This window comes from Triturus cristatus, chromosome 4_1 (genome assembly GCF_964204655.1).
Source record: "Triturus cristatus chromosome 4_1, aTriCri1.1, whole genome shotgun sequence".
NCBI classification, from domain to species: domain Eukaryota; kingdom Metazoa; phylum Chordata; class Amphibia; order Caudata; family Salamandridae; genus Triturus; species Triturus cristatus.
The window spans coordinates 216,301,548-216,328,163 of record NC_140585.1 but is presented as its reverse complement, the minus strand read 5'-3'; the positions used below and the strand labels follow the sequence as shown (position 1 = coordinate 216,328,163).

Here is a 26,616-nt window from a genome sequence, read left to right as displayed (position 1 = left end):
CTTTGCTCTTTTGCTCTTTTCATTGAGATGAATACACTCAATCAATATCTGACACTGAAGGACTGATTCAGAATTGGCTTTGCTCATTTCGTTTGCAAAGTAAGGATAGACAGAATAAGGAACTGTACCCCCATTGAAATGGGAATATGCATATTTTTTCAGTAGGGTACAGCTTCTGCTATCACCAGCTTAGGTTTATGAAGGAGTCCATGGGCATTTCTAGCTGGTAGCAGAAATAAAACGTAATTTTCCAATATGTAGGGGATTACATGATCTAAAGGCACATAAATATGAAGGAGAATGTTTCTGTTTGTACGCTGCCAAATGGAGCTGAACACTCTCATAATTGACGTGGGTGTAAGACAAATATTGCCTGGAAGAAAAATGATTTGTTTACTTAAAATACCAATTTGCACATACAAAGTTATAAATCTGTCACATTACAGCTAAGGTTAACATCACAGGTGATTTAGCAGTGAAGCAAAATCAAAAATCTATTTATTTGGTGCTTAGTTTATTTTATTTACTTGGTGTGAGCTGTTGTCATCTCAAACACAAGGGAACATAAACCAAAGATTATATGTTCTTCCTCTCCAGTTTCATGAGATAGATCTTTAGCCATTTCTAAAGTCATGACTGCCACTGACATCATCCAGTGCTTAATTTGAGCCAGTGGTTTCCGGTGCTCGGCACCAGCACTTAATTGGCAAGACCAGAGCATGTGGCAGTCTGCCACAAGGTGGTGATTTCTGGCTAATTTGGAGATGAGCAAAACAACAGTTAATTATTACTTCAATTTACATAAAAAATTACTAGAACCTGCCGCCGAAGCCATTCTTATAACTTGGGGGATGAGATACTCAGAATTGTCACACATGTGTGTGTGTGTTGGTTAGTAGTTGTGTTGTTACTATCATTGGCAGCATAGCTGGGGCAATATATGGTGCAAGCTGTAGTGGCCCCCTGATGAGAGCCCTGACTCTTATTATTTTTACAAATTAGGCAGTGCTGGACGCAGGACACATTTCAGAGGCTGTCACCTAGCAGGAAAGATACCAGGATCTAGAAACCAAACCTGGGATTTTTTGCATGGCGAGTAAGTTTTGGTGAAAGGAGTGCCAATTTCTTGATGGAGTGTAGCAGGTCATGATGTCTAAGAAGTAGTGTGGAGAAATGATAGTCACTTTGAACACATGAGTTAGCAGCTTTTACAGGTCCCTCTCTGTAGCAGAGAGCCCCCAGCGTTATACCATACATGAGTGGTAGGTGTGTGTCTGGGAAGTTTGAATAAGGTCCTGGTTGTGAAATTTAGCACCCAGTTAGTGGGGTAAAATAATGCTGAGAGACACACACTAATAGACAGTTGCAGTAGTCCAGCATTCTAGATATGAGGAGAATTGGATTGAAGGAAAGGTCGCATAGTTCAATGATCAAATAACATGATGCTTTGGTAGTGGTGGTAATGAATTTTTCCATGTGCATTAGAGCACTGAACAGTACACTAATAGGCAGATTTTCCAACCTTTTGCGCTGGTTTAGCGTCACAAAAGTGAAGCTAACCTGTGCAAATTCTTTTTTTGCTATTTTCTTTCCAGCGCCAAGTATTCTCTAAGAAACGCAAAGCACTGCTTTGCATTACTTTACGCTGAGGGGGTGTTACATGGGTGGTACATGGGCGGTCCCATGTAGCCACCCATGCCTTTTGATGCAAAACCATATTTACAAAGATTTATAACCATGGTTTTGCACCAAACGTTAGCGCCCCAACAAAGGAGGCTCTAACAGGATAAATGCTTTAATTTCTCCGTGCTTTTCTGACTTTGCCTGCGTGCTGCACTGTGCAGCACTTATGCAAAGTGGGAAAAGCTTTGCATCATGCCTAGCATAGTATTTTGTACTCGAAGGGTACCCTTCTTGTACAAGACCTATACTGAACTCATACACACACCCTAGCGCTACGGCGCTTAGGTGTGTGCATGGCGCTTGGCAGATAAAATTAGCGCTGGCGCAAGGGAAAGGAGAGGAGAGAGCCATACCTATGAGGATGTGGTGCTCTCCTGCTCCCTTCCTGTCGCGCAATGCAGCGCAGCTTCGCGGCAGGCTGCGCTGCATTGCGTGACTTTTTAGAAAATATCCCCCATAGATTCTTAGCTGAGGAGTTAAACATCAGGCCGTCTGGAGGAAAGTGAATAGAGGTTGGAGATGTGATTGGATAAGAGGACGAGGGAATGTAGAGGGCTTCCATCATGGTAGAACTGAGAATAAGTATCCACAGAGCTACCCAATGTAGAACTATACAGAGATAGTCAGAGATGTGTTATTACAGACAGAGAGTGAAGGTGAAGAAAGAGATGATTAGTGTGTTAGCAGCATAGAATTGTTAAGAGAAATTAAAAGAGGAGGTGATGTCACTAAAGACAGTCTCCTATAAGAATGTCACATTTTTGTGCATGATCCATTCATATGCTTTAAGATTTACCTGTTGTAAGTAACCTATCTAGTGGAAGCTAATTAAGGATGGTTATGCTTGGTCAAGGACCTTGTAACAGAGAGCACTGCTGCAAAAGTAACACAAAACACCCACAAATGTTTATCTGGCTTAGTAGCAAATATACATGAAAAGTCAACTGCAGCGCTATGAGAAACCGACACTGAATTGCACTTCATGAGATCCCTGATAATGCACAACAAAATGGACGTACTTGGCATGTACAGTGCAAAGCATCATAAGTATCATTGCAAAGGGAAATTTACTAACCATGTGCAATGTAGTGCAAGTAGAACATAAAACAACATGTGTATTTGTAAAGCGCACATTCACCACTTCGGGTATCTTGGCGCTGAATAACAGATGTTTGTTGTTACCCAACTCAATGGTACTCATTTTATCGACCTCAGATGGATGAAAGGCTGAGTGGACCCGCTGGGATTTGAACCTGTGACCTTGAGGTTAAATACAGGCCCCTGCAGTAGAAGCATTAGTCCACTGAGCCACCTGACCCGGCACTGTTGCATATAGCCCCAAAACATTAAGCAAACAACAACAGGAGCAACAATTGTGCAGCTATGAAAGCCATATAATAACAAGTTACTCCCCTTCAGCAATGCTCTTTCTGGTCAATATTCTAACCAACAGCAGATTTCTTTCATTCAGTATATCTCCGAGTGCCAGAGTGAATCCGGAAGATTTTTCAGCATTGCACCTGCATGCCAGTAGATAGCATTGTGCAGTTCTGTGTCCACTCCACTCCACCCCGGAAGAGACAATGGAAGCCACATATCAGCCACAGATCAACCAAGCACACTGACAACAGTTTATTTTGAAACTCTGTCCATTTAGTAGTAGTGGAATGACAACCATCGTTGATAGCCACACAAGAAAAGATAAATTCCCACAGCAATCCAAGCATTGGACCAAGTAGAAACGGGTTAATGGCAGAAAACCAATGATAGACGTGAAGCATTATCTGGCATGAATAGACTGCAGAGTGAGTGGAAAATTCCACATTACAATATCAAAAGTTATTCTCATAATTAGTTGGCTCTCGAAAAGGTATCATCTTGAATGAAGTTGAGTCAGGTGGTAGTTCGTAATAAACTATAAACTATAAAGTTGCGCTGGACAGTAGCAACTGTAGTAATGGCAGCATCCAGTTCAACTATGGAACTTAATGTTCCGCATAGAAACGGAGATGTAGCGTGCTCTAATATCCATGGCTGGGAACTTAAGCTTGTAATGTTACGCTTTTGTTCATGGGCAGTTCATTCATAGTAGGAGGATCCTGAGAGGCTCTACTCTGAATTTGTCCTGGTATCTGTGATGGTCTGCTACGGAGGATCTACGACATACTGTTTTTAAACATGATTGATGGACAATTGTCTGTTCCTCCTTGAACCAGACAAAGAAGTCAGGATGACAGGTCTGTTGCTTTTTATCCCAAAATCAGGAACGCGTGGTCTGTATGATGGTTCAAATGCCTACTTGTCATGTATCTTCTCATAAACTAGGCTGCCAACCTTGGGAACCCACCCGTCAGCAGCAGTTATAATATTCACTTCACAGGTGGTGATGTCAGAGTGTTTGACATTAGACAGACTGTCCCAGACTCCTAAGATACACTTCAAAACATTCAAACATTCCTCCAAGTTACATTTATCTTCATTAACCACCTTCCCAGAACTATCCATGCCTGGCACATACATAGGAACTCCTAAGGAACGTCGTATTGAGCGCTGCCTCCCAATAACCACCTAGGCAAATTATTCTATGCTCTCTTGACACTATACAGATTATGGTACTTATTATGGTACCAACTAAGAGCTGAACTTAGTACCTTAGTAGGCTTGTTTAATCATGCTGTTAGCACGTTCAACTAAACATCTAGACTCTGCCCTAAATGGGTTGCTGAATTGCAGACAAACTCTCAGAGCAGACATTGAATTCCTGTAACCTGAGAGAAAAACATAGGACGGTTATCCTTATTGAAATGAATGTACTTCCCCTATCACCACAAGACACTGCAAATCACTTGCATTTCTCGGTGGCCACACCCATCGAAATGGAGAACATGAATTAATTGCTACCAATATGTATTTATATCAGATAACAGAATTGTTAGGACCGATTTGGTCCAAATAAATGCAGGGGATATTGGAGACTGTGAGAGAAGTTGGTGGGGTTCACTTGACAGTGGAAGGCTTAAATGGTTAACAAATGTCACACTGTCTAACATAATCTCTAGTCTGTTTATACAAACCAAGCCACCATTAGCACAGCTGATAGGCCTGGGCAAAATTTCCGTTCCGTTCGCAGAATTTGCGATAATTTGGCATTTCCGCGTTCCGCGGAGAGCGCGGAAATGTCAAAATTTCCGCATTCCGCAGCTTTGCGATAATTTGGTTCTTGCTCGCGCTGTAAAATAATACATTCTAGCGCGTGCGCGATCGCCTTACCTGAATCCCCGCGTTCGCCGACAAGTTTTCCCGATCCGGTCGCGTTCTCCATGAGATGTTGTATTGTTTTAGCCATTTGCGCTGTCTCGCGACAGTTCGCGTCCGCAGTGATGTCATGCGTCGCGCGATCACGTCTTTTTTCTCGCGATCATGCACCGCGGGACAACTGAAAACAAGATGGCCGCGCCCGCAAGCAACCACATGGGTAAGTTGGCGACCCGCAACCATACAGAAAACCTTGCGAACATGCCGGAAAAAAACTTCCGCATCTTCGCGATATTTCCGCTTGTTTGCGGAGATTTTTAACATTTTCGCGATAATTTGCGAAAGTCGCTTTCGCAAATTCCGCCCACCCCTTAAGTTGCGTTGATTCCTGCGTGGCAGATGCAAATCCCTGAAGAGCTTCTTTGATTAAGTCTAATCTGGGCAGTTTATTGGGTGATATTCTTTCTCCCACTCATGGTGGTGTGACTACAGGGGTATAATCTAAATTAAGGGTGGAAGAGTACTGGCGAGAAAAGCCTGCGGGAGGCTTTCTACCCTGCTTAGTTGTGTATAGGTCTGATAAGTTATCTATGTCTATCTTCATGTGAGATTTGATTAGGACAGCTACTCCAACAGTCTGAATTGCAGCCTTCACTGCTAAGTCGGCTGCACAGATCTCTTTGGTATGAACTAAATCATGCTGATGGCCCGAATTGTGACTCACATCAGCCAATGAAAGCTTATCTTGTAATACAGCTATTCTTTTCCAAAGCTGTTTATTCTTAATGGAGTTTTCCTTTCAATCCTGGAGTCTATTCAAATGGCAATGTTGCAAGTCAACATTGTAACCTTCCCCGCAGAAGGATGAGTCAGACACAATGAGTTTGGGAACAGACAAGTCAGCCTTTTGTAATGCAAGCAACAGGGCATGAAGTTCTGAGGGTTGCGCAGGCCTTTCACTAAGGGTTTTAGTGTAGGTGCGCAGTGGATTAAATTCACCATTTTTCATCACACTTAGCACTGCTGTGCAGGTTGTGGAGTACTTATTTGCTGTTCCTATTGTCAGCTGTGCAGAGCCATCTGTATAGAATATACTCTAAAATGACTGAATGAGAAAAGTAGTTGGAGTTAAAGCAACATGTTGGGCATATTGGAGAAAAGCTTGTGTACGAATACGAAGAGTGGGTTCATACTAGAACTTTACATCCACTGCACTTAAAGAAGAGGCCCACTGCACCCACTTCAAGTGTAGGGCGTGGGACTGGGCATTATGAATGCTTGCCTTGCTGCCTGCCTCTAGTGCTGGTTTGCGAGAAACTACAATCATTAGTTCTCCCTGCTCAAAAGGGCGCTCCTTCTAAATAGCTGACTGCACCACTACCAAGAATCTTTTCACTGGAAGCAAAATGTGCTTCAGCTGGGGAAGATAAGTGAGAATTGTATGCTATAGGAATTGTTTATCCCTCATTGTCGTTAATCAAAAGGCATTACCTGAGTGGCTTGGCATGACTCTGATAACCAGGTTGGTCTTATTGTCCCAGGTTTGTAAATATTTAGTCTCTAGCAGGACTGTTTACAGCATCAAGAGGCTAAACCTCCATCCATGAGTAAAACATCTCATAGGCATACACCACATGTGCAGCTATTACAAATGTAACTGCCCATCCCACATTGGGGACACTAATGGTGCCACTTTTGACATGGTTACCCCCCACTTTTTTGCCTGGTATCTGGTACAAATTTAACTGAAATTGTACAGGGTTTCTTCTAACCAGGTCCCCAGTATCAGTGTGCTTTCCCTAAACTGTTCGGTTGTTCCACAATTAGCACCCCTGGTACTTAGGGCCTTAGAACTAGAGGGCCACTGAGTACTGCAGCACGAATTGTGCACCCTAGGGACCCCTCACCAAGCTCATGCAAACTGCCATTGCAGCCTGCATGTTTTGGTGAAGAGAAAACCAAAAGGTGAACTTGGCACATGCCTCTGTGTACCATGCCAGAAAAACACTGCATGAGGTATAGGTAAGACAGCCCTACGGCAGGCCTAAGAGCCCATAGGCAGGATGCACTATTCCCCGTGTGTGGGCATATCTGCATGAGCGGATGTGTCCCCGGGATATCTAAGTTCCCCCTTAGATATTATGAGTGCACAGGGAAGCCATAATGAGTACATCGGCTGGACACTCCTGATTACGAGTTCCCCAGCTACATGATGGCTTCACTGTACTCCAAGTTGTTTGGTAATAAACACCTCATCTTAATAAACCCACACTGATGCCGGTGCTGAATTTAATAATGGATGCAACAAGAGAGCTCCTTAGAGGTGCCCCCTGAAAACCTAGTGACTACTGGTGTGTTAATTGACCGGTTGCGATCACCCAGCCCCCAAAGACAAGTTTCTGACCTCCTGAGGTAAGCGCCTTTGCTCTCGGAGGCCAGGAACAAAACCTGCTCTTGGTGAAGGTTTCAAACCTCCTCCATGCAGGATGTGCATTCCAGGGAGGGAAGCTTTAAAGGCCCTGCTGCCTTTGTGATGCAACCCAGGCCTCTCCAGATAGTGGAGATGCCCACCCCCCTGTCATGACCCCCTTTCTGACAGCAAGACAGGCAGTAAAATTAGTAAAATTAGAGGTGTGCCTATATTCAGCAAGCACCACACCTAGGGCGGGCCAGCTGATGTGGGCCTCCATCTTGTTTTGGATGGAATTAGCATTCTAGGGTCAGTGTTATGCCCACTTCCCACAGGAAGGGGCCATATAGAGAGTGTAGACACCCTAAAGGTAGGTAGCCCATTGACTACTAGCTGTCACTCCCCTTAAACACACCTCAATTGAGTATTTAGGTGTCACCCCTAAGCCCAAAAATTCAGATTCGATGGATCAAGATAAAAAGGACAAAAAAGAGTCAGTTCCTGGCGAGAACTGTAGCAGACCTTTGGACTTTGGAGCGAAACCCTGCTGTCATCATCCCTCTCTCGACAATCACGACAGTGTGACTCATCGTGTGAGCTGGAGAATTACCAAGGCCTTGGGTAGCCTGCCAGCACTTCGACAAATTGGCTACAATTGCCCTTGGAGTAGAGGAGCTACTCCCCTGCAGTCAACAGGCACTGACAAGCAGAGTCAAGTCAACCGACTTGCAGTTCCCCAGCCTGACCAACACCACAGATGACCAGGGGCAGGTACTCATGTCTGGAAGGTTGGATCTGTCTCCCTACTGAGTGTGAAAACACCTGGACCAACCAGAGCAGAGCAGTGCAGCACCAACCTCTGGGGTACAAAACTCCCTGCACCAAGCACCAACAGTTAGAGTATGGTCTGGATTCTCACTGCATCAGGACCAAGCAGCCATAGAGGGAGGTCAGCATCACTGAGACCCAATTCAAGAGCGGCCCTAGCTGCCTTGATTTCTTCTCTGCCAGCTGTTTGTCTCTGACCATCAGGTGCATCTTTGAGCACCCAGCCTAGCCAAACAATCTACTCCACCCGGCCCAGGTCCCGACAAACCAGTTGTGCCGCGTTCTCCAAGACCCTTTGCAACCAAAGCCCCCATTTGAGAGCTCTTGGACTTGCCCACAAATCCCCCTGTGCAGCTTGTTTTTGGGTGGCTCCCCTTCACCGTAGCCTCACCAGCACCCTGCTCCCAGTGGAACCTGGGCAGTTCCCGAAGAACTATTGGAAGTACTTTGGACCTAGGCCCACCACAACTCGGAACCCTGAAGGTGAACTCCTGAAACCGACTACACCTAAATTTATGCATCTTTGACTTTCCCTCCCATAAGTATGCACTATGTGTCAAAGCGCACAGGTTTGAACGTTTTACTTACCTGTTTATATTGCTATTGAAAACAGTACTTACCATTGAACAAAGTTCTTGGTTTTAAAACATATATATTCTTTGATTGTCTGTCTTATTTATTCCCTCTGTGAGTACAACAAATGCTTAGCACTACCCTGTGATAAGCCTAACTGCTCACCCATACTACCACAAAAGAAAGTATTAGTATTATCTACTTTAGCCTCTGTAAACCAATTGGGGACTCACTGGACTCTCTTCACAGTGTACCACGTTTAAGTACACTATATAGAGAGCCAGCTTCCTACAAGACTACACTATTTTGTCGATTTGTCTGTGTTCCTACTTATTTGATCTTGACATTGTGATAAAGAGATACTTGTCACAGACTGATGTCACACCAGCTGCTATATCTATCTCATTGCTAAATGACTTGACTCTTTCACAGTTCTTTCAAAGATAAGGTCAGATGACATCTGTGCCAATGGCAGACATGACAAAGATTCTGCATAAATTGAGGAAAATGATGACACCTGTTACCTAAAATTGTGAAAATGGAGACTCCTACTATTATATAATAATATGATCCAAGAAGCATAGTCTTCGTATTTAAAAAAAAAAAAAAACTGCTAAATGTTTCTGCTAGAACTCACTCTCAAACAATTAACTACCTAACTAATCGCAACAGTACAAATCTGACGATCTGCAGTCAAACATTGTGTTATGTATGACCTTTCAAAATATAGTAGTGGAAGTCTACAATGAGATAGCATCAAGGATAGCGGTCAGTCGAAATTCAAATGAAGATATCTCAGCACCTCTAGTTTGTAATACATTGACTAAATTCTCCCCCTCACACCAGAACAAGTTAGCAAGCTATGTGATGTAGTCAAATCCAGATCGACCAATGACTCCTGCCTTCCAACAACACTACAGATGATTTGTGTGCGCTATAAATTTAAAAACACATAACATATTGCCCCACCGCTCAAAAATCTTTAATGAGATATTTAAGATGGGTTATTTCCCTAAAATCTGGGAAGCTGCATCCATTTTGCCCCTTTTAAAAAACACACACTCAATCCTCTCGAGAATGAGATGCTATCGCCCAAAATCTCGCCTCCCATTCCCAGCCAAAATGGTGGAGAAGGCTATAAACAGGGAAATGACCTCCTTCTTGGAGAATAACCTTCTCCTAGACTATACCCAGTTTAGTTTTAGAAGCGGGCATAGTACGAAGACAGCACTAATGGTCACCACTGAAGAAATCAGAGCTTGCATTGATCAGGGAGGGAAAGCAGCCCTAATCCTTTTAAAATATCAGCGGAGTTCGATACGGTCAGCCATAAAGTCCTACTCAACCGCTTAAACGGCATAGGCATAAAAGACACTGCACTGGCCACACAGTTCATTCCTCGCAGACAGTGAACAATCTGTATTCATGAGTGGCTTCATCTCCACCCCTTTCTCCCTGCGATGTACTACAGGGGTCACCATTAAGCCCAACTCTTTTTAATATATATGTGACGTCCTTTGCAAGGTTGCAAGTCTGATCAGATACTTTGGTTTCTCCTTGGTGGCATATGCCGATGACACACAAATCACTGTTTCAATCTCCAGTGATTTGCATTAAACAGCAGTGAGATTTCACAACTGCATAGACAAAGTGGGTGACTGGATGAAGCAAAACTGTCTGAAGTTAAACTCAGGCAACACCAAGGTTCTGCTTTTTGGCAATGATCTTGCCTTCTGGTCCCCCAACTGGTGGCCAAAAACCTGGGGAACCTTCCAATCCCTGTTAATGAGGTCAGACACCCGGCGTCATATTTAATGACAAACTGACTTTCAGAGCTAGGGTGAACGCGCTCACGTCATCCGCTTTCAGCACCTTGGGGACAGTTAAAAAAAAGTCTCCCTTTTATGCCCCCTGAAGTCTAAAAAATAGTGATTGTCACTCTGCTTTTTATCAAAAATTGATTACTGAAATGCTCTCTATCTCAATATACAACAAAGACTTCTAAGAGAGTTGCAGACTTTACAGAATGTACCGCACGGGTGTTACTAGGAATTCCAAAGTTAGAGTCAGCCTTCCAGGCTCTACACAAACTCCACCGGCTCCCTATAAAAAGACATATCACATTTGTATCGCCCACAAGGCCCTGCATGTCTCAGGCCATGAATATTTTAAAAAGAGCCTTTAATGGTATGCCCCTGCCAGAGTTTTGCGCTGTGCCTCAGCCAAAAACGCCATAATTCCCAGGTTCAAGTTGGCAAAATGGGGAGGCTGGAGCTTCAAAGGTGGCACAGCTAAACTCTGGAACAACCTCCCTTTTTATCTAAAATCACAGACCACCCTGATCAGATTCAGGAAAGACCAAAAACCTGTCTCTTTGCTATCCAAAATTATCTCAGTCTACACAACATCTCTTTTCTCACTCACAACACTGCTAGCTCCACGATTCCACAGTGCCAAGATGCCTTTTTGGCATTTGTGCACTTTACAAAAGAATTAACATTAAGATGGAGTTAGGGCCTACTTGAAATTGAGTTGACCATTAGGGGTTTTATATCAGAAATGAAGGTGGGGGTCCTATAGTGGGTAAGTTACCTTTCCAAGGGAGGGAAGGTGTACTGAACACAGTTAAGATAGGAAGAGAATAATACTCTAACACAGTGTTTCCCAAACTGTGGGTCACAATCCAAGCCGATGTTTGGTGAGTCGTGAAAGGCCAAGCAATAAATAAGGATGCATGTGAATTCTGTATTTATCTTGTCACATTTGCTGGCCTTCAAAGACAGACGACAGATGTTGGGCTATGTCTTCTGACAAATTGCGGCTTATTTTTTAACAAAATTGCTGCTTATTTTTTAACAAGGGGATTGGTGTTTACAAACAGTTCCCACTTTGCAGTCAAACAAAGAAAAGTAAAGTGAATTATGTGACAGTCTTGATAAGGTACAGAATATGTGAAAGGAAGGGCTGTAGGATGTCATTTTTTGGAACCCACAACACAATGTAAATACCTGTTAATGAACTGTACACATTCAGCAGTTAGGAAAGCAAAAATCTGGCCCAATATTTGTAATTCTGAGGATGATGGAAGCACAGATTTTAATAGGATTAAAACAAATCAAGACACTTTACTTGGTGATGCAGAACTGACAAATATTCACTGAAATCCAGTTTCCACAAATTATAACTTGTATGCAGTTCAGTTTCATCATTACAACTGTATGCCTGTGAAAATGTAGTGGCCATTTCAATAGAAAATGTGCTGTCTGTAAATGGCAATGCGCTGCCACACAATACTTTAGTTACATTTAAAAAAATCACCCACCTCATATCCATTAAAGCTAGGCGGGTACCGAAAGTGTGTCCTAAAAAGTGGGTCATGGTTCTAAAATGTTTGGGAAGCACTGTTCTAACATAAGGGCATTCCGAATGTGAAGGTCTGGTCTCACTCTTGATAACTATTTCAGAGGAGTTTAAGGGCACCCAGGAAGAACCCCGGCAGTCAAGTGAGGATCCTACTGATGACTTATTGAAGTCAATGGAAGATTGAGTAATGGGCAGCAAGGTAAAAGCTTATTATTGGCTTTATAACCTGGTGATGAGAGAGAGCATATTTTGATATTTAGTTTTTTATAGTTATGCCAGCACATAGTTGGTGCCAAGCTCCCAGTTCAAAGAGACCGTGGGAGAGACACTGATGCCTGGTAAGGACCGGAGTGTCAAAGAAGGCACTGGGGCAGCAATCACAAGAAGGGTGGGTCACGTCCAAAGTAGAAAGAAAGAAAACTGAGAACGTCATATACCCTGAAGGAAATTGCTGGGGTTGCTACTGCAAGGAAGCTTGTCCTTTGACTGTAATCAGTCATGACGTAAAAGTCAAGATTCTCCCTTCCTCAGGAAGACACTCACTTGTAGGCATTCTGCTGAGAGGGCTGGTGTGGCACTATGGGGAAGTAGTTTCCAGGAGCAGAGGATTGAACATGCACTAGTTTCTCTTAGTTGGGACATGGAGTCAGCAGCCATGCTGGTGATCATTGAGAATTCTAGGAAATATTGTTAAATGGCCCTGGGTGAATATGGATCCTATCAACGCCATGGGCCTGATTACTAGCCTGGCGGTCCGAGGACTGCCAGACTCGTGGTAGCGCGGTGGTGGCGGATCCAGCAACCGCTGCACCGGTGGTCTGACTGCCCAATTATGAGTTGGGCAGTCGGACCACGCTGGGACCGCCGGCTCCACCAGGGTACCGCTGTTCCCTGTTGTTGGAGTGGTGGTCACAGGCCGCAATGTGCTTGGCAGGACTGCCACAGTCCCACCAAGAATATTATGAGTTTTCTCTCCTCCAGGGTATACAAGGAGGTTCTTCCTCCATGTAAACCTTGTAGGAGAGGAAACAAAGGGGGGCCTACAGAACCCCCATGTGCCTCCACCGCATGTGATGCACACAGGGGGGCATAACGTATGCCCCCCTGTGTGCATGCACATAGGTTCCTGCAAGGTATGGACTTTCGAGTCCATGCAATGCAGGAACCTTGTAGTGTGGTCCATTGTGGTGCCTTTTTCAAAAGCACCATTGCCTTTAAAAGAGGCACCGCCATGGGACCTCCACATCGCCTGCCTGCTAGACTACTGAAAAGCCATAATCTGGCATGCGGGTGGCGGTGCCGCGTCACAGCTCCACCAAAAAGTCATAATTGGGGCCTATGTGTATTTATGTGCCAACCAGACCATGCTGTTGGAATGACTGATCTTCCCAGAACAGTATCAGGAAATAAAGATCTGTAGAGCGAACAATGTCCATGGACGTATAGTGACTGTCCAAAGGCCACAGTCCCATTAAACTATAGAGAGGTACCTACCCAGATGATGATGGCTGTATGTTCCCATTTAACTACTGAATGCATCCTGGGTTTTGAGCTGACACGGGTGTGTGAGAAGCAATAGGGTGATATCATCCAGCTGGCCCCACTGAATGTCTCTTAAGATACTGACCAAGGGGCCAAGGGGGAAAGCAAAGGATAGGAGGGATAGACACCCTCAGTTGCAGGACAAGTGGGCTAGGGTTTACCAGCCCTGGCAGAATAAGACCCTCAGACTGGGATTGGGGAGGCCACTTCTTCCAGGATGAACTGTCTGTGCTGTCAGGGAGGAAGGCAGTAGAACACATGAAGCAGACCGACTCCTTCATGGCATAGTTAAGGAATAGATCTGATGTAAGTCTGTTAAGTGTAAATGAAGATTCTCTGATGAAAGTATTCTCTCTCTTAGTAGCTACTGAGCAACCATGTACAGAGTAATATACCTGAGAAGGTGAAAGGTTGTTCGTTTAGTGGGAAACAATGAGGACTATAACCTCCTTTGGAAATCTGAGCAGTTGTTGATTGATTATATAGATTTTGTTGGTGATAATCAGCACGGTTTCAAACTCCCTATGACATTAGGATGGATAAAAGATATGAGAAGGATAATAGGTCAAATATTCAAATAATCCAGAATGAGGCTGATCCTAAAAGGCTTAGAGGAAACATTAAGAAAAACAGAAAAAACAAAAGCTATAAGACCAAATGAAAAAGGAAAAACTCAGAACGAATGATCCATTATAGATGTATATCAAATGGGAATTAAGCATATTACAAATCAAGGAACAACATGCATTTCTGTGCATCCAGACTTTCCAGGTACTGCCTTTTATATGACAAAAAAAGAGCTGATCTCAGAGGGAGAGAATCTGTTCAGTGCAGAAACCACCATCTTCTATCTCTGGGAACTCATGATGTATGTGGCCCCATAATGAAGAAACACTAGTTTGACATTATGTGCACCATGTGGTGATCTGGAGGTCAATCCCTGCCTGCAGTCCATGCCATCTGCTACCTGCGAGGAATCCCTCAGGGCTCCCATAGGCACGGGGGGTCAGAGTGACTGCCAGGAACACAAGGTTCTGCTCTATCCCTGCACAAACTTCAGTAAATCCTAGTTCTTGTTTAACTCTGAATACAATCATGACACATATAGTGTGTCACCCTTGATGTGGGATCTATGTCTAGGCAGCAATTCCAGAACTATATATTATATGATCAGTCCCAGGGTTCAGCCTACGAGATGACAGCCTAGTCTCAGGGTGTTGCTACTGAGATGAAGATGTGCAAGTTGAAGGAGAGTGGCTGCAACTCAAGTTGCAGCCCCCTCTTCTGAGGGCACCAGAACCTTAGTAAGGTTATTTACCCGGTAGCTTAATGGCAGGATGGGTTTTAAGAGAGCAAGGGATATCAGGAGTTGTGTGCATGGACCTTCAGGGAAACGTTCAATGACTCTTGTGTGAGTCCATAAGTGACAGGCTATAAGAGAACCTTAAGCCCTGTATCAGACTCTAACCTTTGCAATTTAGCACTAGGACTCATTGTTCCGACAAAGGTGAGCGACCTAAAAAGATCTAGATGGTGACTAGAGAGGCCCTAGGTATGTGTAGGTGACTCCATGCCAGCCCGTATACTAGAAGCGATGCAAGCCTCAAGGAGGGTGCAACCTCGGCAGGTAAGATATCCAGGTTTTTCCAGTGCAGAACCTTTTGCCTTGAAAAGAAAGGCTTCAGCAGGATATGTTGATGGCTTTGTTAGGCCGCGTCTGGCCACAGTTTCCAGTCTTGCCACTGCTTGGGGATTTTGAGAACCAAAAAGCGACTTATTCCTTAGGTAATACCTTGGACAGGGGTGAGACAGGACAGCAAATCTATCTAAGTTATGAAGCAAGCTTCATGACTAGGAGAACTCTTTCCACCATAACCAGCTTTTTCTACCTGACTCTTCTTTCATTGCAGTCTGCAAGAAATTGTGCTTAGGATTCTGTCAACCATGTGCCAGCCATGAACTGTGACTTCCAAGCCTCTCTGGGGGTTTCTTGGTGCTTTTGGTGCTGAAACTTTAAATATCTATAGTTCTGATAACCCTAATCTGAATTTTAACAATTTTTGTGATATTTAGCTGATTACATTTTTCTTGATTTTTGTTAATTGGCTTTGACTTTGTCTCTGTTATTTATTTAAAGCTGTTGGGTATTGCTTTATTTTGCCATACGTTTCATGTTTCGTTAGGTGTGTCAATAGCTTCATTACCTGCCTCAGGACAGAATTCCCATTGCTTGTCCTTGTCGTAGTTGCTGGTGGTTGCACACCAGTACAGCCTGTCTTGCCTCCCATTGGCAATGCAGCTTGAGAATGTCCTTGCCTCGTAGATGAAGGGGAAGGTGCAGACAGAGGCCAGGAAGGTCCTCGTCATCCCACAAAGGGAGAGGTAGAGAAGGGGCCAGAACATACCTTGAAGAGAGAAAACACATTGTTACTTTGACCTTACCGTGACACCTCACACCTGTAAAACAAAAACAGCAGCACCGCATGCTGTGCAAAGAGCCAGAAATAAAAGAACAATTAAACCAAGAACAGTAGTAGAATCAAAATGCATAATTAGAGAAATTCAACATCTCAGTCAAAATGTTCACTTTGAAGTGACAACGGCGAGAAAGCAATGCTTGAGAGAAAGCACGTACAGCGTTGGTAAAAAATACCTCTGTATCTAACTCTATCTGTCATTGGACAAGGTCTCCCCCCGCACAAGAACTATCAACCAGCTCGCCAACTTGTTCCAGTCAGTCAGTGTCAGAGAAGTTAAGTGTGAAAGTTTAGGAGTAGAAAAAAGACTTCTTCCCTAGGTTCCCAAATGTGTTACTCCCTTTATGAAATCATGAGAATGTCGCAGGGCTTGAACCCCTGCGCCGAGCCCCCCATCTGCCATCCATGCATGCTTGGGTTTTGGGGTTTTTATTCTGCAGCAGGTGCAACAGTCAAGTGTGCTCACTAAAGTCTTAGAAGTGTACAAGTACTCAAAACTCACAGTGAGGCTCTGCCATCTGTGGGGGCGAACCTAGCATGCCTTTCCTTTTACATGGGACTACTGTCCATATTAACCCTGGGCGTAGTTCGCGAAGTAGCACTTCGCGAAGCTACACAAAGTGAAGTTTGCACTACGCGAGCTACGCGTAGCACTTCGCGAACTGCGTAGTAACATGTTCGCACTGTGCAAGATGTTGTTTTCAATGATTGCACAGTGCGGACAAGCAACCGGCACTGTGCAATCATTGAAAATGGCATCTTGCACAGTGCGAACTGGTAGTTTCTCATCGCGAGCGGTCGCGAGCATACGCGACCCCTCGCAATGAGAAACCTGACGTCCTCGCGTTGGGAATCTCGCCGGGAGGTTTATTTTCCATGCTCGCGATCGCCAACTTGATGTTGCTGATCGCGAACAAGGAAAAAGTCTCGCCGGGATGTCATTTTGCTTGCTCGCGGTCGCCAACTTGACGTTGAGGACCGCGAGCAAGCAAAAAATGACCGCAGCACCACGCAACACTACGCTACGCGTGTTCGCACTTTGCTACGTGAAGTTTGCGTAGTGCGAAGTAGCGCGAACTTCGCAAACTACGCGAGCGTAGCGTAGTGCTTCGCCCAGGCTTAGTCCATATACTGGTTCATATACATGTAGGCCCTCATTCTATGTTCCGGGTCTGAAATTTTACAGTCCAAAAACCCTGGAGCGAATAATCCTAGACACAGAGGGGTATATTTACAATGAGACAGCGCCACCAGAATGTCACTTGTACCGACGCTCTGGTGGCACTATGCTTAACAGTGCCTTGTAAATGTGGCCCCTAGGTATGTCATAGTGTTTTTTTGTGTTACTTTAAGCTACCGCAGCTGTGCAGCATGCCTTGAATCACAAATGACAAAACCAGTAGATTTCACAGAGGTGAAACTTATTTGCTTTGCTAGTGCTTGTTTTCTAACCATTCAGCATGACTAATTTTCGAGCAGCACTGGTCGGCCGTGTGGAGAACTAAGGGGAAATAGAAGCCAAGCAATGCTATGCAGCTAGAAAATAACAGAGACTATGTGCACAGGTAAAGCTTGCACTCTGGCATCTGAAACTCATATAGCAACAAGCAGAGGAAACTGCTGAAAATGGAAGTATTATGAGAACTATAAATATAAATTAAAAGGAAGAATCAGAAGTGGTGACAACAGCAAACATCAACACAGCCCTCCAAAGGGAGTACAGCCCCATAAATCGAAACATTAAAGTGACAATGCCAAGAATATTTTCAAGCGTAGCCTGGTCACGCAAACAGCAAATCCTTCGGATAAAGACTCCTTTAAGTGACAGATTGCTAAACTAATACAGGGCCAGTGCTGAAAAAAATGCACATCTATGTCTCACATATGTATCCCGATGATTTGCATAAATGTATCCAACATAGAAGAATTCCCAAGCACCGTGCCTTCAATTTTTTCCAACAAAGTGGATAGTCGATTGACTCTCTCATATAAAGGTAGGAGGAGAGATTTAAAAAGTTTCTCTATATGAGGCAGAAAGTCGAGAGGCAAAGGTTCGGTGCTTGATTCTACAATAACCGACGGTGGCCTATGGCTTCCTGTAGTAAAAGTAGTGCAACAGGGTAATTTGGGATCAGCAGCTTCTCGATGCACAGGGATGTCATGCAATTTTGGCATTCTAGACCTTTTTACACGTTTGCCTAAAGGAAGAACTCCCTGACGCTTTCTATTACCAGGAATAGGCGTAAGATTGTTGCTCACAATAGGGGCAGCAGTGCATAATATCTCAGAAGGGGGCTGTGGGTGAGATGGGCTAAAAGTTGGAAGTGGGGTACTAGGTCCAAACGTATGTGTTGGCTCATGAGCCATATCCAATGAATCCTGAGCGGCTGAAATCAACAAAACTGTGGTAGAGCTAGATGGAGAATCAAGAATGGTTTGTGGTGGTCTACTTTCAGGAGACTTAGCTGTCATAAGGTTACCCAAAGAGGATCTTTTGGCTAGACTATCTAGGGACAGTCTCTTTTCAGTCAGGATAATTTCATGTTCAAGAACGCGAGTCGCTCTTGTGATGAAATTATCGAGAGTCCCTGTGATACCACCCCCTTGGTTTGGCTGGACAACTTTCCTACCAGACCTTAGGGAAGTCATACTAAAAATGGGAGCTCGAACAACAGAGAATTACCAAAATATTAAATCAAACACCCAAGATATGAAGTTTACAACCAATCAGAACAACTGTAATGATAAACGGAAAACAATATAATCAAATCACAGCAATACCATGGGGGATGGCCTGTCCCGTCCCCGGCCGTCCACGAACGGCCACAAACGGCCTGCTCTTAGCCCGGTCTTCGCCCCGAGCGTCGTCCCGCGCATGTACCGCTAGCGCGCTCACAAGTGGGCTATCTTATGCACAGGGTAACAGCAGGGGCGTGACCGGGAAGAGTGACCAGGTGAGCTGAGTTCAGGGAGCGCAATGCTCCGTGGTCCTCGCAGTCCCGTGGGCGTCGAAGTCAGCAGCCTGCCCCCAGAGTTCAGCGTAGCGTCCTGCCAGACAAGGGAGCACCAGAAGGTCACACAGGCCGAGCACACCAGCCCAGCTTTTAAAGGATTTGTGGCCGGCGAGCGGCTCCCGCGCAGCGGGGGCCGCGAGGCGCTGTGGTAGAGGGAGGTGCCAAACGGGAAGAGTGACCAGGTGAGCTGAGTTCAGGGAGCGCAATGCTCCGTGGTCCTCGCAGTCCCGTGGGCGTCGAAGTCAGCAGCCTGCCCCCAGAGATCAGCGTAGCGTCCAGTACTAGCGCTGGCTAGGGGCGGCCTCGGTATCCATTTTTGGAGATTCACAAATATCCTCGGGGGCACGCTTGAAAATCTATGCAAATGGTCGATTTCCATGGCTACTCCCATTTCCTGACACTAACACCTGAGGATTGTTCCCAGTATGGACAATCTGCAGAGTGTGTGCACTTGAATACACATTTTTCTTTCTTTTGTTTAGCATGAAATATGCTTGCATGTGTTGACTGGTCTCCCTCTCTTCCTCAAGAAACAGAGCTATTTGTAAGCTACCAAAATCAGTCTGTTCACTCGAACAATCAATAATGTATTTATTCATTTAAAAGTGTTACCCTGCTAAATCCAGGAGAGGGCGAAAGAGCACAGTGCAATATAAATAAAAATGTTAAAACACGCTGAGCCTGAGAAATATGGAAAAAATAATCATCGTTGTATAGATTGGAGCTGTGTGGAGACACAAAGACACATATATAAAGTAAAGGTATGCAGGGAGAGAATCAATAAACATACAGATCGATGCAGATGTAGAAGGCTTATGTCAGTAGGAGAGCTACAATTTCGAGAAACGAGCGTGTTATGAAGTCCTGGGAAAAATCTATGAATATCATGAAGTAATTAGAAGGTGGAAAAACATTTCTGAAAGAAAGGTCAGCCATTAGTTCTGGATAGGTCTATGGCTTTGAGTTTGGATTTAAAGATTTGGAGTACTGGGGTAAGTCTTAAACCAGTGGAAATGTGTTCCATATTCTGCTCACTGGTTAGAGTAGGCAGACTTGGAAGCAGAGGTCAGCCCGGGACCAGGGTTCAATTCCCGGCTCGGCTGGGTCTTGAGTCCATAAATTGTCCATGGACTCGATAATTCTCGCTCCAGTGCATACTCGATTCATGGGTTCACACTCTGCGACTCTGGGCAATAGCTTGCTTAATCTCCACAATGGCCCCTCGCGGCGGGATGCCTGGCTTTCACCTTGTGCATGCCCTGCTGGGTTATCTCACAGGGGAATACCAGGACGGGTTCCCTAAGCAAGCGCTTAGAGACCGGTTGGTGATTTGTGCTATATAAATATCTGCACATTTACATTTATATTTGGGACATTCCATGAAAAAGAGTGTTGCATGATGGATGCCTTTTTGAAATGGTGCCAGTAGCGGTATCATGAGGGCACAAGGGCACTGGTACCAGTACCGCCACAGTGCTAAAGGTACTGGTGGATTACAAAGGGGACCCTTAGGGCACCCTTACAAACAGACACAAGTTGCAACATGAGCATTCACGAAGCGTGGCCCGAAACCCTTCTGGTGACTCTGTCCCAGCACAGATACTGATACTGGTGGCACTGGTATCTCTGGGAATGGGGGCACAATGACTGGGGGATTACACATGGCACCTTGAGTGTACCCTTATAAACTTACTAGGTGCATCAGTAATTGCATGTCTGATTCTACCCATCCACCCCTCTACCACTCCCCACAGTCCCTCATTTTGCCTCAGTTTCACTCAGTTAAGCTGAAGTAATACAAACTCTCTGTCTTCCCCAGACCTTCTAATTCCAAAAGGGGCTTTTATATTCTATTTTTGGCCCGATCAGAATTTAGAGGATTGTGCAACAAGCTCCTCTAGCTGGTATTCATAAGATACCCAGCTGCCACTCCCATGGGCTCATCTAAGGCCACCAATTAATTTGCCACTGTGGAAAAACTCCTATAACTGCAGTTTTCTCCAGTACTAAGTGGAGTACACAGTCTGTAAAATCAGTAGTTCTGGCCACACATTCAGCATTTTGTTGTAGTTAAGTGCATTTACACAACCAAAGATTCTGAGATCCGGGTCCATATAGCTGTGGGGCTTCGATAAGATAACTGAGCTCACTAGTCTGGAGCATAAATTCTGATCTAGGAGCATGAATTCCTAAGGAAACCAGTGATGCTGCCCTAAAGCACCCCACTTTACCCTTTAATGTTAGGCCTGGGCCGACGCCCCATCAGCGACATAGAAAAATGCCATCCTTTGTAATTTTGGGCTAGAATCAAGAGGTCCCTTGAGCTACCGCCTCATGCTGAAGCACTGGCGGAGGCTATCCATTTAGATACCTCCAACAAGGTTGGGTGGCTAAGCAACTTAAGGAGGCTTGTGTTTGATACAGGGCTCTGGGAGGCTTGGGAAAATTCTGATTCCTCCCCCTGCTCCAAAAAGATATAGTAAAGAGGCACTACTGGGAATGGGTCACACAAACAGATTCCAGTAGGACTGACCGGGGAAAACATGCCACAGAATTCCTACTACACAAACAGATCAGTTTCCTGGAACCCTACCTTGATCTTATTCAGGTAGCCCATGATAGAAAACTCTATATTCAGTTCAGGCTTGGCACCCGCCCTGTGGATGAACTGGTAGCCATGTGGCATACTAAAGTCCCAAGCCGAAGTAACTGCCCTGGATGCAAGGCTCCCGTGGAGTCCGTAGCCCATGTGGTGTTTGCTTGTCCAGCTTATGCGTGCCCGAGATTAAAACAATTTGCCAGCAAATGGGTAGGCGGAATTACTGGGATGCCTTGTAAATTTTTAAATCAGACACTAGACTCCTCTTTATCTGTGCAGTTGCCAAGTTCCTTGGCCACATGTGGGGCATGAGGAAAAAGGTGCCCGAAAGAAGCTTAGAACGAAGTGGGCCGGCTACTTGCACCTAACTGGCTTTAGTTTAAGTATACTTCGGCTATGGAAATATGACCACAAACGTTTTAGATGTAGTGTATTCCAGAGACGTTATCCAAACACTTAACTGCACATTGTAGAAGAGATGTTTTTTAAATACCAATATTTTAGCATGGGGTTTTATTATGTAAATAGCTCCAATCTGACTTTGGTCATTTGATCTTTCTGTGTATACGAACTTCTTATTCTGTCCTGAATCTTAACCCTTATGACATTTTGACTGCTTTGTATGGCATAATCATGATCATTATGAATTCGCTTGCAACCTATCTGAGTTCGTTTGTTTTCTAAATGTTTGTATGCGAAACCTTGTAAGGCACGTATGCCGAAATAAGGTTTATTTGCTGATATTGCTGTTACAGACACCGATTAGAACATAATTGTGTTTGTCCTTTTCTGGGTTTTCAGGTTGAGGCGCCCAGAAGCCTTTGCGCTTGTTTCCTGTCAATGCAGGATCTTTGAGAGTGTGTACACTCACCTCTGGACCGGAACATGATTAATTTAAGAAAGAATGAAAGCATCAGGTTGTCAGCTTGTGTCATGCAGCACTTTCCCAAAACAAGTCACAAGATTCATAACAAATAAAGCAAGATGTACTCACTGAGCGAGGTCTTGAAGATGAAAGGGATACTTCCTTTGCTCTCTTCGCGTCTTTTTGCCTGTCTCTCTCTTCCCTCGATGCCCTTGACTTGCCCTTCTCTTCCTTTTAACTGTCTTCAGCTTTTGCTCTTACCATCGCTCTCCTCCTGTCTCGTGATACTTTTGCTCTCTTTCATTTATTTCCTTTGATATTTTGTTTAAGTGAACTATTGCTTGCTCTTTACGCTGCCTTCATATCCCTGTCACACGTTTCCTCCTTTCCTCTTTCTCTCCCTCGGATCTTTCTTTGTCTGTCTTTTTGCTTGTTCATATCACACTCATTTTGCCATCTTTCTTACACCCTCTGTTCTCTGAGCCTCGCGTTCAATTATTTGTACGCACCCTTTCCTTCTTGCAAACTTTCCACTTTAGTTCACCTCTTTTCCTGGACACTCAGCTTCCATCCGTCGCTTCTCTTTTCTTTTCCCTCTCGTTCTCTGCAGTTTATTTCTTTATTCTTTGTTTCTATTGGTTTAGCTAACATTTGGTTCAGTACTTCTCTTCCTGTCAGTCCTGACTCTTTTAGTTGTCCTTTCACCGCTCCATCACAAGAGTAGCTTCACTCCTTTCATTGACTCACACCGAACCGTGGTTAACGGCGCAGCAGGGCCTGTGTTATCTAAACCACGGCCGCCCACGTTTTATGCCGGGACAGGATCCCATTTAGAACGGCCCCGCCCCCTCCTTCCTGATTTAGCTCCTCGGGAACGCTAGCGCTGCCTGCATCCTTCAGATTTCCGAGTTATCAGAGCGCGCGGTCGGTGGCAGAAAATACGTTTGCAAAAGAAGTCCTGCAGCATCCAGGCTGGAGCCTGCCCCTCACAGTTCGCACATGTGGACTGTGCAGTGAATCCTCGTGACTAATGTCCAATATACAGCTGTGGGGAAGGCTGAACACATCACTTACTTGGGTTATTTTACCCCTGTTCGAAAGAGCACGAGTTGCAGCATTACCCCATTCATTTATGTACCCTATTTCAACAAGCATTGGCATAGCCAATAGGTCTCGCTTTGGGAACCTTATAAGTATTTAGTTATGCAGCACAATATCCTTGGTGCAAGATCATCAACTGTTTCATTGCTAAACACTTATAAGGCCCCAAAGGCGAGACCTATTGGCAATGCCAATGCTTGTTCTCGGTAGGCGCTGTGGTGCCCCGCAATAAAACAGCGCATCCTGTGACGTGTCAGTGAAGAGGTCACATCAGTAAATCTAGAGCAGAGTGCCAAATTAGTTAAAGGACTTGACAGTTGTTCCAAGCATTAGGCAGAGAGTAGCTAGTAATATCCAGTATTTCTATTCATGTTTTAATTCCGGAATTCATTAACGTGTCTCTCGGGCTCTCATTATTGCCAGATATGGAAACTGCGACATAAGGTGACAGTGCTGTAACCAAGATCACAACATTTTCAGAGAGCGCTAGGATTAAAACTCAGGTTACAAATCAACTAGGTAAAAATCACTAGTTGTGCAGTAGGTAATGTATCCACGTGGTCACATTTCTTCCTTTTCCAAGTATTAAGGGGAAATGTAGAAAGTAACAAAACTAGCCAAAAACATGTAAAACAACAAAAACGCCCTACCCGGCCAATAAAAATGGGAAGTTCAATAAAAAAGAAGCATGCAAAAGAAGACGTAATACCTGTTATGTGGGTACAGCCTGTTTGTGTGCACATACACATATACACACAGACTCCTGAAAATGATGGGTTCTGAAACGAAATCCTACGTTTTTAATTTAAATTTAAAAACAAAATTGTAGTCAATATATGTCTGCATGCATATATTTGTATTGATGGGCGGTAGAGGTAGAGAGGCAGAGTGTAGAGTGCAGAGTAGTAGAGAGAGGTCGAGAGGTAGAGAGTAGAGAGTAGTAGTATAGAGTGAGTATGTAGTAGAGGGTGAGTATTAGGTAGTATAGAGTGAGTAGTAGAGATTGAGTATTAGAGAGTAGTAGAAAGTGAGTATTAGAGTAATAGAGAATGAATAGTAGAAAGTGAATAGTAGAGAGTATTAGAGAGTTAGTAGAGAGTAGAGTAGCAGAGAGTGAGTAATAGAGAGTGAGTAATAGTGAGTAGTAGAGCAAGTAGCATAGAGTAATAGTGATTAAGTAGTAGAGAGTGATTAGTAGTTAGTAGTAGCGAGTAGTAGAAAGTAGAGAGTGAGTAGTAGTTAGTAGTAGTGTGAATAGTAGAGAATAAGTAGTAGAAAGTAGAGAGTGAGTAGTAGAGAGTGAGTAGATAGCAGTAGAGAGTGAGTAGTTGAGAGTGATTAGAGAGTAGTAGAGAGAATTAGAGTGAGTAGTATAGATATACCCTGTAGGTGGTACCCTTAATTGCACATTTCACACCCTTTTTAAAGATCCCCCCCCCCACTTTCATCATCTCACGTAAAACCCTGTGACACAACTTTGTTCTAAAAGAAGAAATGATTTCTGTATTAACATTTACTATTTTGCACCACATGACTTTAGTGGGATATTTACATTGGAAAACCAACTGACGGGAAAACCACACATCCAGCAGGTACACGCACAACAAATAACAAAGTGCTTACTCACAGGAGAAAAACGCCAGAACAATTATTCACGGTGTCTGGCCCATAAACACTTGCTGCAAGTTGGAAGAAGATGAGGGGGTGTCGAAGGACAAAAGGCATTCACGATGTTTGGGAGGGCATGGATATTAGTGGTTACATCTGCCGTCAGTCACACATAAATCAGCCCTTTTTATCTGAACAGTGTCTAAATGCCCCGATAATTAATTGGCGCTAATGAACCAATCACTGCTTGCTTTAACGTAACAGCAGGCACTCTCGAGCACTGAGATTGTATCTCACTCTCCAGAGTTACCTCCTTCTGCCCGGGTTTCAGGTTAGTTAATCATTCAGCAACAATGGATGTCATTTCACACACAGTTCTTAAACTAGGCCCTGTTGCACGTGCTTCTTTGCTGAAGTCGCATTGTACTTACTGGAGACGCGACTCCGGGGCAATTAGTGAACCATGAAAATGGGGCGGCGACTCTCACCCTATGGTGCTGCACACAGAGCAGGGTATCTCTTTCATGGACGTTTAGCTCGGGAATCTACCCTGGTTTCAGAGTAAACAAGCGTGTTCCTCGCGCAAAAAGGGGGCAGCAGGGGGAAGGGCGAGAGGAGTGGGCAAGTGAAAGAGTTTCACTTGCGGGAGCGTGCAGCGCCAGGAGCGATAATTGCTACCATATGGCGACGCGCGCTCCCGCAAGTGAATCTCCAGACGTTCATGCGTTGCCATTGAAGGCAATGGAACACGTGCACGTTTTTGGCTGAAAAGCCAAAGCGATCGGAAAAGGTCTTTTTGCCTATGCAGCGCATGCGCGCTGCGTAGGCGAGACCTACAAAGCACTCAAATATACAGAGACACAATTTGCAAAGCAATTCTTTTTTAACTGTAAGTGCCACTCTTGCTGTCAGGCTTTTCCCCTCGTCCTTGTAGTTTCTGGGGCAGTCTTGTAATATCAAAGGAGAGAGGGGACGTGTTCTCTGCCAAGCAGGACATTGTGCACTCAGAATGTGATGACGTGCAGGCCTCTGAGGGCTCCATCACTTTCCAGGGCCTGGCGAGGAGTTGAGGCTAACTCAAAGGAAGAGGCGACATGAGGGCTGAGTACGGGCACATTAAAACAGAATTATTACAGTTCCTATAAAGATGGGAATGCCTTACCAAATCTTGTATTTATATAATAGAAAACCACTTTAATATCTCCCAATATATTATTATCGGGTCAACAGTGAACAATATACAAATAAAAAAATAACAAAGTAGCTGAGAAATGCCGTTACAATACTAGGGAACCCAA

The 26,616-nt window shown here is 44.4% G+C and overlaps 1 protein-coding gene across 1 annotated transcript in view; it reads right to left on the bottom strand.

Annotated features, from left to right (window-relative positions):
• LOC146854098 (CD5 antigen-like) overlaps window positions 1-23,373 on the bottom strand; it is a 116,761-nt gene extending 93,388 nt beyond the window's left edge. Inside the window, exons 1-2 of the mRNA XM_085650507.1 lie at window positions 22,739-23,373; window positions 15,859-16,059 (exon numbers count right to left, since the gene is read on the bottom strand). Coding sequence (XP_085506633.1) covers window positions 15,859-16,057 — 199 coding nt within the window. The 5' untranslated portion in view covers window positions 16,058-16,059; window positions 22,739-23,373. The remainder of the gene's footprint in view (window positions 1-15,858; window positions 16,060-22,738) is intronic.
• Window positions 23,374-26,616: the final 3,243 nt, after the last annotated feature.